General features: G+C 42.1%; 1 protein-coding gene across 1 annotated transcript in view; it reads left to right on the forward strand.

Annotated features, from left to right (window-relative positions):
- birc6 (baculoviral IAP repeat containing 6) overlaps positions 1–13,089 on the forward strand; it is a 124,874-nt gene that overhangs the window by 5,484 nt on the left and 106,301 nt on the right. Inside the window, 10 exon segments of the mRNA XM_053333627.1 lie at positions 923–1,104; positions 2,671–2,808; positions 5,942–6,135; positions 6,239–6,350; positions 7,288–7,370; positions 7,485–7,710; positions 7,822–7,991; positions 8,372–8,430; positions 8,571–10,253; positions 12,888–13,037. Coding sequence (XP_053189602.1) covers positions 923–1,104; positions 2,671–2,808; positions 5,942–6,135; positions 6,239–6,350; positions 7,288–7,370; positions 7,485–7,710; positions 7,822–7,991; positions 8,372–8,430; positions 8,571–10,253; positions 12,888–13,037 — 2,997 coding nt within the window.

Consider the following 13,089-nt stretch of genomic DNA (forward strand, 5'->3'; position numbering starts at 1 on the left):
AATCACGAGGGGCTTGAATGAGTGAATGAGCATCTTCAAGGACAATAGAGGCACGCTGTCCTTCACTATCAGCTCTCACCAGTCCACCATCAGTGCAAACTGTAACGTACCACACGAGTTACCATGACAACAAAGGTGACAATTACTCCACATCACTAGTGGTCTCTTAATTTGGACGTGTCATGTCAATTTAGCAGAATTCAACTGAGATGACTTAAATTTGTGTGTGTGTGTGTGTGTGTGTGTGTGTGTGTGTGTAAAATCCATATTTTCTAAAGGGAGTGTAAAATAATGTGTACATTATATCACACACAGTGGTGCAGCTCATGTGTTCTTTCACTCTGATTCAGTCAGTGTGAGCAGAAAGCTTGCTGTCAAATATAACAGAGTTACTACAGTAATAAGAGCGCTTCTGTTCATTGTTTTTAACATGAATGCTGACATGTAGTAACATCACACCAGCAGCTGTGGGAGGTTTGCTTCAGTCTCATCTGCTCTGATTTGTGCTATTTTGTCAACAGCAACCTCCTGTCAATCACTAGTACTACCCATTAAAACCAATAGAAAAACCCAACACGCCTCCAGATAGAAGAGATAGATTGAATTGTACAGACATTTTTTAAAATTATGACTTGCATGATAAAGCCAGAACAGAGCAGATTTACAGTGTAGAGGAAAATGGATTGACTTTGATTGAAGTTTGTATTGATTAGAGCAGCTGATGCTTTCAGTGTTAAACATGGTCTACATGCTGAATACCTGATGTTTCTCTGTATTATTATCTCAAGAGTTTCCCTCTGTCTACCTGACGATGCTGTGATAATGTAGCACCTTGCTCTCCAGCCTCTCTCCTTTTTTTTAAAGCCCTCTGACACTGTTGTCCTCTGCCCCCCCCTTCTCCCCCTCCCCCTCCCGTCCCCAGCTAAACCCGGCGGTCGTGTCAGGTGTCAGTACTTTCCCGCAGTGGACAAGGTGCTTTTTGTGGATGACTATGCAGTGGGATGCAGGAAGGACCTGAACGGCATCCTGCTGCTGGATACGGCCCTGCAGCCTCCGGTGGCCAAGCCGGAGGACATGGTTCAGCTGGAGCTGCCCGTCACAGAGGTAAGGAGCGCTCAGACACACACACACACACACACACACACACACACCAGGACGCAGCTGAGAGGGATGATTGTTGTCACCTGATATATGACACCAGCTGATCACTGAGTGCTTATTGTTCAAATTTGACAATACATTCACACAAGCACTCATCAACTTTTCTACTTCTTATGTTTTGTGTTATGTTCAGCAACACTTACCATTAGGTCACTGCCTTTTCATATTTTGATTTGAATGAGGAACAGAAGAACAGGTGCACATGCTCTACAGTATAATCCGTTTCCCTTCACATCTTTTTTTTAAGGTTCAGAGCCAAAAGAATGAAGAAAAAAAAAACATACACATGATATACATGGTGTTCCTAATATTTTGTCCACTCTATTAACATACATGAGGGAGGCAAAATGTTAGAACATTATAATAAACAATATAATGCACTCCAGCTCCCACTGTGACCTCAATAATGAGTATAAAGTAGAGCTCAATCAATCAAACTTTATCTGTATAGCACTTTGCAAACATGGTTATGTAACACAAAGTGCTTTATATAGTTACAAAAAACAACACAAAACAAACAAAACAACAACACAAGAAAATAAATAAATAATGACTCAATAAAAACAAGAAGTGAAGAAATGCTGTCATAACTCATGAATCTGCAGTGAGGAAACAGCAGAGGTAGGATCAAATGTACAAATTAAGAATGGCAATATAAAATAAAAGGGAATAAAAGATTGATAAAAATATAATAAAACATATAGTATAATATAATGAAAATTGAGTATAATATAATAAACAACAGAATATAATAAATAAATAAAATAAATACATGTATAATAAAATATAATGAATAAATATAATAAATACATAATAAATAAATACTACAAATATATATATAGCATTATATAATAAATAAATAAATAATATCAGGTCACAATAAAATAAAGTGAATAAAATATAGAATGTAAAATAGAGGAACGAAGAAATGTGCTGAAGTAAAAGCAGACATAAACAGTAAGGTTATGAAGAAGAAAACAATCAAATAAAGCAAATAAAATAGAATAAAAAGAATAGTCCAAGTAGTAAAACAGCTGAAAACAGAAAATAAAAGACAGATAAATACTTTTTTTTTTTAAATGGCATTGAAAGCCAGATTAAAAATGCAGGGTTAGGGTTAAATTAGCTATCACCTGTCAAAGCTTCATAGAAGTAGAATGTAGTAGCATGAAGTCAGCAGTTAAAGCAAGCAGTAATAAACAGTTGATTTGGAGGTTGTATAGTTAATAGTGTGAGTGTATCTCCAGCCTGCCATGCAGAACTAAACTCACATTATCACGCATCAAGCAGCTCAGTAAGCCATGAAACCATCAATTTATCATGAAGGGCGTACTAATGCTGTGTGTGTGACACAGTTAAACACTAGAGTTCAGATCATGTCAACCTTTACCTTATTCCTCAACACATACAAAACTGATAACTACACACACTCTCTCCATGTATGTATCTGCATCATGGAACTAATGTGTGTGTGTGTGTGTGTGTGTGTGTGTGTGTGTGTGTTTTCAGGCCCAGCAGATGCTGTCAGCCTGTCAGGAAAAGATTGACGTGTCCAACACAGAGGGATACGATCTGTTCATCAACCAGCTCAAAGAAGGCCTGAAGAATACCTCACATGAGACAGCAGCCAATCACAAAGTGGCCAAGGTGAGTCTGACTACCTTTTTAAAAAAACATTTATTTTACTCCTTCCTTTATGACAAGCACACAACTTTTTGTGCTGGTAAAATGTAAGGTTTTTGTTTTTGTTTTTGAATTTAGTGACACCTGAAAGTCACATGCAGGACATCATGTGAGAGGATAGCTAAAATAAATATTCTCAGTGAATTGCAGTCTGCTGGACACACTTAGCATACTTTATATGTTTTATGTAAGCAGTCACAGCTGGGCATGAGACCACCAGGCAGCTCTGCTATCACAAAACTCAAATTCCACAAAACTCACAGCTTCCATACTCAATCATGATGAACACGCCAAAGGAAGTCCATTTTTTTCCTTCTGGTGTGAGTGAGGAGGAAGCTTAGGACACTCTCTCTTTTTATTTTAGGAGGGACTGTTACTTTCTACAGTAAATCACCTTCATTACCAGCCCCAGCATTCCAAATCTGCCCCTCCCCCTCCCCCCTCTCTCTGTCCTCCGGGCTCAACGTCATCTGATGTGAAGAACAAACCTGGCTGACGTGTGTGTGTGTGTGTGTGTGTGTGTGTGTGTGTGTGTGTGTGTGTGTGTGTGTGTGTGTGTGTGTGTGTGTGTGTGTGTGTGTGTGTGTGTGTGTGTGTGTGTGTGTGTGTGTGTGTGTGTGTGTTTAACATTCTCATCACAAAAGCTCACTTCTTTTTCTTCTGGAAGGTTTCCCAATGCTATAAATGCTTATTTTTATCCCCCCAAACTGAGTTACCCACCCGAGGAAACCCTCTCATCTCTGTCAGCTATGTATCTTCTATAGTTGGTAACTCTGCCAAATGAACTCAGTTACTTTGAGGACATTAAATATGTGATATTCTTCTAATGAGCTGTTAGAAATAGATACCAGAGCCAATTGAAATCAGCAACATACAGCAGGTGATCATGTTTGCAGCATGCACTGAGGCTCATGGCCCATGTTAACATAACCTACTGTGTGTGTTCAGGGTCACTGTAGTTGTGCGTCAGTGCAAATGATAGAAGCAGGCAGCACACACTCCATCTCACTCTGTGTAGCTGTGTTACTTTCAGTGTTCAGCTCTAATAGTCATTGACAGCTTTGGTTCTGTCATTTCCACTAAATGATGCTATGTTGGTAGTCGTGCACTAAGATCCAGCTGCTGTTAGTGCTGGGTATCGGTACTAGATACCTTTTAAGGTATCAACCGAAATAAATTGATACCAAGTAGAATGGAAACGTCTCCTGTTAAATGATACCTGCAATCCATCCTTTTCGTACCCACAGCTAGAAAATATGACTATTTGACTATTTGACTTGCTCACAGTCAATCAACACAATCTTTCTTTGATTTAATGTAACATGTGATTAGTCCACTGCCACAGCAGCTACAACCTGTCTGTGGTGGAGAAGTCATGGTGAATTTCAGTTAGCATGTTTAGCAGTTCAGCAGCCAAGATGCTACCTAAACACTCTAAAGTGTGTCTACACTACACACCTGTTACACTGGATAAAAGACTGTGTACTAAATGTGGAATTAGTATGGAATGAAGTACTCAGTTGGTGTCAGTTTCACTTGAAGTATACTTTTTTGTATTATTGTCCTATTGTAATTTTTTAAATGATACCCAGCTCCACTGTCCTCCACCTTCTCCTCAGTGCTGTTGCTGCTGATGGAGCTGTAATACATACACATGGTATGAGTTGGTGGATGGAGTAACAGTACATGTATTCACTGTCTGTTCACTGCGCCTTATGAAGCAAAGGACTACAGTGTTACTAGTAGATCAGTGTAATTCCAGTGTGTGTGGGCACTTGGTGAATACAAATACAGGTGTGACTCTAAACGCTTCCTTTGGCAGAGTCTCAGTTGTTGACTAATAGATGTTAATCAGATTAGTGCAGTGAGCAGTGATGTGAACACAGATGAGAAGGCAGAGGATTCAGAGTCTCTGTTGTGCATCATGATTCATGGTGTGTTCTGACTGCAGATGAAACAACAACTACTGCTACTATATGAGTGGTTATTGCTGTTTTTGTTTACTGACTGCTGGCAAATGTTTATTTATGGAACATACTCAAGCCGACCAATATATCAGTCAGCTGATATTATCTGCCAGTATTAGTCTGTCACAGATATATATATGTATGTGTGTGTGTATATGTGTGTATATATATATATATATATATATATATATATATATATATATATATATATATATATCAGCATGTTATATGATATGTGCCTATTTTTTATTTTTTATTTTTTTAATATGTACATATGTTTTTGTTATTTAGTTAGTTTAGTTAGTTGATTCAATTCTCAGTGTAGTTCACTGTTTCAGTGTATTGATGTCATCTTATACAATTTATTGTCAAAATGTAAACTGTCATGCCTTCATTACATTTCTTTGTCACAAGTGTTTGATAACTACATTTAAGGGATCAATGCAAAAATGTATGTTTATGTATATATTTATTATCGGCTGACATATCCGTATCGGAAGTTTTTTACTCCTTAAAATCAGTAACGGCCCCTAAAATCCAGTATGGTTCAGGGCCTAGAACATACATTTTTGCACACTTAATTGTGATTCCACTTGTTTATTCTATGTATGTTACATCACTAAAAAAATGCCATGACTTTTACATTGTCCACACTAAATCAGCATTTTTTTGTCTCTTTGGGCTTGCCATCCAGACTGAGCCAACAGTTAATGATACCAGAATCAATCTTTTTAATGTGATACTGTAGCTGTGAACAGAGATGACTGTTGTAGTGAAGGACATTCAGACAGTTGAAAATTTAACAGCTGGCTAAAAGTCTGATCAACTTTAATAGTGATGACTTATCACTCTGTCTTCTGTGGTTGACTTTCTGTCAATATAAAAACGGAGTGATCCCAGCATACAGCAGCAGCTCAGATATCAGTGCTTGTGTGTGACGATGCCACCAAGGAGACTTTAGAACATGGCTCCTTCTTACAGCTTCATGACTGTGATAAGAAAATAAAAATCATATAGTGCTGTGAAGTGTTAAGTGTGATGCTCTAACAGGTTTCAAGGGGCAGCTCATAGGTTTAAAACACCACTTCTCACATCTGTCTGTCTTCTCTCTGCAACTTTCCATCTTTCAGTGGGCGACAGTGACCTTCCACCTCCCCCACCACGTGCTGAAGCTGGTGGCTGGTGTCATCGTCATCGAGCTGAAGAACATCAACCAGAACGTAGCTGCCTTGTCTGTGGCCTCATCCATCATGGACAGGCTCTCCTACCTCTTGTCAAGCGCCAGGCCGGAGCTCGGGGTGGGGCCTGGGCGCTCTGTAGATAGGTGAGTCAATCAGGAAGGGTCCTAATAAACAGGCAGGGTGGTACATTCCATACCAGCAATACAGCATGATGGACATGTTGGTAAGATCTGTTGTTGTCCACAGATCTTTGATGTACAGCGAGGCCAACAGGAGAGAGACGTTTACATCGTGGCCACATGCTGGGTACAGGTGGGCTCAGCCGGATCCGATGGCTCAAGCAGGGTTTTACCACCAGGTAGGTTGTCAGAGAAGTCCACATCTGTCAGTTTACATCAGTGTGCTCTCACATACACCTTTCAGTATTTGCATGCATTCAAAGGTCTGTTGTGTGTGTGCTGTGTTTCAGAGCACTGCAAGATTATTCAGTTAATGTTTCTTTACCCAGGGACTAAGAACCTTTTTAGGAACCTCTACCTGTGTTTCCACAGGATGGAGCAGGGTTTTATCCCCCAAAAAAGTCCTTGCATATGCTGACTTTCTGCTTGTATCACGTGTAGTTGTCTGTCAGATGAAAATATCAACAGCCAAAAATGTCCAGTGGGAAATATGCTGATTGCCAAATGAATAAACAGTTTAACACCACTCTGAAAAATCGTTAGCATTTTCTCTGGTAATGTTACATGCAGCATTGGCACAGTGAAACAAACAGATCAGCTAGCAGATCACCTGTATAGTTAAATAACATGTAAACATTTAGAAAAGACCAGTCCACCAGTATAGGACCAGTTCAGGGTGAGGGGAGGATATTTAACGTTAAAAGTAAATTTAGGCTTCGTTAACGGCTTTCCAAATCTTTTGAAAAAGAGTGAGAGAGCAGCAGAGAGTGAATGAGGAGAGGGAGCTGCAGTAGAGAGAACAAAGCCAGTGAACGAGAGAAAACAATCTTATTTTTAATCTTACATTATAACACACATTTTAACTGCAGACAACTGTGTATCTTCAAACACTTATACTTTGCTGTCATGGCAACAACCCACAGCTATAGTACACACAGTCATGGAGTCATCAGACTATGAAAAAGAAGAGTTAGTCATGCGCACAAGCGTTAAGTCAATGCTGGTTGTTTGCTGCTGTGTTTTTACACCTGCTGTAGGATTGTCCAGAATAGACAGTGTGGACTACAGCTGTGTAAGTGTTTGTAAACCGTCTTGACCCTCCCTGTCTCTCAACAGCCCGCCTCCACAGGGGACGACAGAGCCATGTGTTTCACCTGCAGTGTGTGTCTGGTCTGTTGGGAACCCACAGATGAGCCATGGTGAGTTCAGATCATTATTAATTGATGTAGATACAAAGATAAGAAAACCCCAGAGCTTCACCCAGCTATTTAAATGTATCTAATCACGCCCAATATTTCTCCTCTTTCCTTCAGGTCTGAACACGAGAGACATTCTCCCAACTGTCCGTTTGTGAAGGGAGAGCACACGCAGAACGTACCGCTGTCGGTGACGCTGGCGACAAGCCCGGCCCAGTTTCCCAACAGCCCCGACAGCTCAGACAAGATCGCCTGCTACGGCTTCGGCAGCTGCCCGCAGTTCTTGGCTGCCGCCACCAAGAGGGGCAAGATCTGCATTTGGGATGTCTCCAAAATGATGAAGGTCAGAGGCACGAGACGGCATCATCTGTGTTTCACGTTTTTAAAGATGTCTGTGTCAGCCATTAATTAGTTAGTGTTGACCTAAAAAAGCGTGCGGTTGTTGGCCCAACAGGTGCACTTGAAGTTTGACATCAACCCGTACGACCCCGCCATCTTGAGGCAGCTCATTCTGTGTGGTGGAGAGCAGAGCCAGCAGGCACTCACTGAGTCTAGGAGACCAACTCTGGCCTGGCTAGAGGAGTCCTCCTCCTGCTCTGACCTGCCCAAGCTAGAGGGAGACAGGTGAAAGAGACACGCACGCACGCACACACACACACACACACACACACACACACATACACACTCACACATATTTCCTGGCTGAAATGTTCAATAGTGAGTGATTAAACCAGGAAATAAAAAACAATAAAACCAAAGTAAATAAACATCAGAGAAGCATTAAACATCACTGATAACATTTCTCACCTGTATAGCTATAAGGTTATCATTTACTCTGCAGTATGAACTTTAACAAACAACAACAGCAGCAGCGGCCTGGATGACTGGCTTCATAATGTCAGACAGCTCTGTAGGAATCTTGTGTGTGTGTGTGTCAGTGAGTGAGTCACAGTTTGTGTTTTATCACATTAGTCACATTTTTTTAACCACTTGTTCTCTTCCAGTGATGACCAGTTGGAGGATTCAGACAGTGATGAGCATTCCCGGTCAGAGTCAGTAACAGGTATGAAGTTCAGAGCTCTATCATCATGTGGATATTCTGATTGTCTTTACCTACTGCAGACTTCCACACAAAGATCCATCACTGGTGTCATGTTGCAGTGTGGAAGCTCAGACCTTTTTTGTGTTGTGTGTGTGTTTCAGGCCAGCCGTCCCAGTGGGAGAGCATGGATGTGAGCCTCGGGGTGACGGCGCTGAGCGTGCTCCAGCAGCCAGAGAAGCTCCAGTGGGAGGTGGTGGCCAGTGTGCTGGAGGACACGGTCAAGGACCTGGAGGAGCTGGGTGCCAACCCTTCACTAAACCAAGCCAAGGCCCATGGCCAGGCCAAAGCAAAGGACAAGGTCACCGACCACCACAACATTCCTTTTCCCTGCCTGCTGGCCGGAGGCCTGCTAAGCTACCGCTCAGCATCCAGCACCCCAATGGCTGGACCCCCACCCTCAGCCCCAGCTTCAACACGCAGGACCACAGACGGTCCCCTTAGGACTCAGGGCCCTGAGCCCTTCCACACTGGGCCTCTACAGGACCAGGGCCCCATGGAGATAGAGACCTGCAACCCCCAGACTGCAGCCCAGGAGCAGGGCTTTCCTAACTTAGCAGGTTCACAACCTCCGAGCCCCTCCTCTCTGCCAGCTGTGCGCAGGACTATACCCATGCTGCTGCTGTACAGTATCAGAGAGGTGGACGACAAGTCCTCAGGGCAGGTGTTTGCTCAGATGAACAACCTCATGGGCAAGGGGCTCCACGAGGAGGGCTTCACTGTGCCACAGATCATAGAGATGGAGTTTGACACACACGAGCAGCTCCTTCTCCAAGATCCTCCAATCACATACATCCAGCAGTTTGCAGACGCAGCCACTAATCTGGCAGGGTTAGACGGTCACGTGGACAAATGGAGCACGCTAGCCGCAGCGACCGTCTCCACCCCGCCTCGACCAGGAGCTCTGGTGCAGTGCTTGAGGCTGCCCAAACAGCTGGAGGAGGAGAATCTTTACGTGGACTCCATCACGCCCTGCTGGGACGGCGTGCACCTCCTGATCGGGCTGCAGCCCTGCGCTGCAGAATCTCTGAGTGCTACTAACCAAGTGGAGGCTCTCAACAATCTCAACCGCCTGCACTCTGCTCTCTGCAACCAGCGCAAAGGAGACCCCTTACACCCTGTGGCCAACGGGGTGGAAGGCCATCACTCAGGGGGGTCACCGCCTCAAACACCCCTCATCCTGCCCCCAGGAGACCAGCAGCAGCAGCAGCAGGAGAGGGCCCCGAGTGGTGGGAGTGGAGGGGGCTACCTCGCACTCTACAAGCTCAACTACTCCACCCGCATTGTCACCTTAGACGAGGAGCCGGTCAAGGTGCAGCAGATCTGGGACCCTAACGATGCCATCACTTCTCATATATTACTTCCTCCAGATGTTCTGGACAGCAGGGAGGACGACAGCGAGGAGGCTCCCGAGGAGGCTCTCCCCTCCGGTTCAAAAAATAGCTCGTCAGGATTCGGGAGGGCCCCGGCGGGCTCTGCTGGCTCTGGAACTGGGACTGCATGTGGAGCAGCCACAACCAGCAGCAGCAGCAGCAGCGGCGCTCCCATCACCAGCCCCTCCACCTCTGCCTCCGGCCACAAAGAGAGCAAGCGGTTAGAGGTGACAGGCCTGGGCCACCTGGTGGTGACCACACGGGCCGGATATATCATGATCCTGGACCTGTCCACGCTGGAGGTCCTGGCCAAGGTGGAGCCGCCTAAGAAGGAGGGGTCAGCAGATGAAATGGACCCTTTTGTCTCAGTGACGTATTGCTCTGGGACCGACCGCCTTTGTGCCTGCACCAAAGGTGAGTGTTGTGGTCCAGGCAGCACTGTTACTGTGAACAGGTTTAACTGGTCCTGATGAAGGATGGTGTTGGTTCACAATCAGAATGGGCATTTGTCTTGATGTTGTGGTACAGAGGTGTCAAACATAAGGCCTGCGGGTCAAAACCGGCTAGCCAAGAAGTCCAATCTGGATAACTTTGTGTATGAGCATTTCAGAAATGTTTCTGCTGCTTCAGACGGGTTTGTTTCCCCAACCTGACCAGAATACAATGAATACATATTGTATATATTTAAAACATTCATATATTGAACATCAATCAGCAGCTTCTTTGCAAAATAATCTGAAAAAAACGGAAACATAATATTGTTGAAATTTCACTAATTTTTCTTAAGATATCTCAGGCTGTTCATCTGTTTTGTAAATAGATGGTTTATTATAGTAAAGAGCAGAGGTGGAAAGAGTACTGAAATATTCTACTCAACTAAAAGTACCACTACTTTAATGTACTGGTAGTACAGTAAAAGTACTGGTCTCAAAATATATAATATAGTAAAAGTAAAAAGTAGCTTGTTAAAAATGAGCTCAGTGTAGACCAAAACTTTTAAGTACCTTTTGTTTAAAAGGCTGTGCCCCTGTGCACCATTCACTTAATTGTCTCATTTCTGACGCTGTCCTTTTCACGTGAACGCATCATGCTCAATGCCTGTACCTGCAGAGAGAGACAGCTGCAGAGAGAGACAGCTGCAGAGAGAGACAGATGACGGACATATGTCGCTATGAGAGCTAGCTGCCTTGTTGTTAGAGGCTGCAATCATTTATGAATGTTAAATTATTGTATCATGCTGGTTAATGATTCTGTATGATACTCTTTGCTTTAAAAAAAAATAAAAAAATTTGGCCAACATTTTTTTACTCCGTAACAGATGTGATTTAAAATGTAGCGAAGTACAATACTTCACACAAAACATACTTAAGTAAAAGTAAAATTACTACTCAATTACAGTAACACGAGTAAATGTAATTTGTTACTTTCCACCTCTGGTAAAGATATAATATATATTATATATGTATAGGTTATTATTCAATGGTTGTACTGGTCTGGTCCACTTCAGATCAAATTGGGCTGTATGTGGCCCCTGAACTAAAATGACTTGGACACCCCTGTTGTGGTGCATAACAATGGGAAAAAACAAGTATCTATATTATATGGAAAAAATGCAACTAGCACAAAAGACAGGTATAAATAAATAAATATATGTATGTACACGCACACCACCTATACCACCTAAAAATAAAATGTTGCAGAAAAGAGTAGGTAGACATCTAGTCTATGTGAAGAGAGCAGTTGAATTTAAAAATAAGGCTATTGACGGTGAATGTGTAAATGTTCACAATAATGAGTCATCTGTAGACAGGAAGAAACTGGTGGTGTGAGGTTTTGTTCAAGATAGACTGTACTGTAGCCTCTTGTTAGACGGGAGGTTTTTGTGTTTGTATTGTGTTACACACAGTATTAGAGAGGTCTTTTCTTTGACTTTTGGGTGGTGTTAGTTTTGTGACTTCCCCACTCTCGGTGGTTCTTTACTCATCAAAATCCAACGCTTTCTACTAAGGACACACATTTTTGGTAGTAGTAGTAGCTTTATTGTCATTATACTGAGGGTCAGATAACAATATAACAACATTTAGATAACACTCCCTGAGCCATAACATTTTTTTTTAAAGACAATTAAAAACGATTTAAGTAGTACTTAAAGTACAGTACTCTGTTGTTTCCTCTCTGGTTAAAGCATTATTTTTTCATAGTTTTATTGTAGTATTATTATAGTTAACAAAGACAAAGACTTTACTTGAATACGGACTAGATGTGAGATTTTGTGGATTTTACAATAACATTCCTGATAGTGTAAAGAAACTATAAGCTGATTTCCAACATACTCTTAGTCTTGTTGATGTATTCAGCTCACACATCTGTTGGCTCCGTTTGTCAACTGGTTGTTTTACCCCAGAATGGCAGATGTAAATAGAACATGTAAAGCAAATGGGAATGGAGGAATGGAGCCAATGTGATATGAATAGAGTCTTAGCTGCTAATGTGCAGTGTGGCAGTATAGAGGTCAAAAAATGATCAAGGTCATGTCCATGTATCATATGATAAGTCCATAAATAGACTTGATGATGATGATAATTACATTGTTGTATGATAAGTGGATAATTATTGTGACAGGCCTACCTCTGAACCTTAGAGAGATCTTCAAAGAAATCAGTAGATGCATTTTAATAGATACACAATGAAATTATCAGATGTTAGCTACTGTCTATTACCATTTTATTTACCACTTTATATGTATTAAATGATCTTGCATTGATTTTAATGTGATCAGAAACAGATATTGTTTTCATTCATTCAGGATGTTCTGTAATGTGAATTTTTGGACTAAGTGATTAATTCTCTTGAATATTCTGTAGAATACACAGTGTGTGACATATCTCAGTACTGATTGTGTCTCTATAATTAACTGTATCCATACTGTGTGGTGGTTCATCACCTGTATAGATGAATGCTGATAAATCAAACCTATGCTTGGTGTTGAAATACTGTCAAAATGAAATAGGTTGGAGGTGCTGACTTTGTTTCTGCTCTTGTCTGAAGGTGGAGAACTTCATTTCCTTCAAATTGGAGGTGTGTGTGACGATATAGATGATGGAGACATGTTTATTGATGGCCCCCTTTCTAAAGGGGCTGAATTGCTGCTTGAGGGGGCCAAGCCCTCCTCTAACCCCTCTAGCCCCGGGATCACAGGTACACAAGCTCACTCATTATTTACACAAGACTTAACAAGTGAAGCGCACAC

This window comes from Scomber japonicus, chromosome 14 (genome assembly GCF_027409825.1).
Source record: "Scomber japonicus isolate fScoJap1 chromosome 14, fScoJap1.pri, whole genome shotgun sequence".
Taxonomy (NCBI): domain Eukaryota; kingdom Metazoa; phylum Chordata; class Actinopteri; order Scombriformes; family Scombridae; genus Scomber; species Scomber japonicus.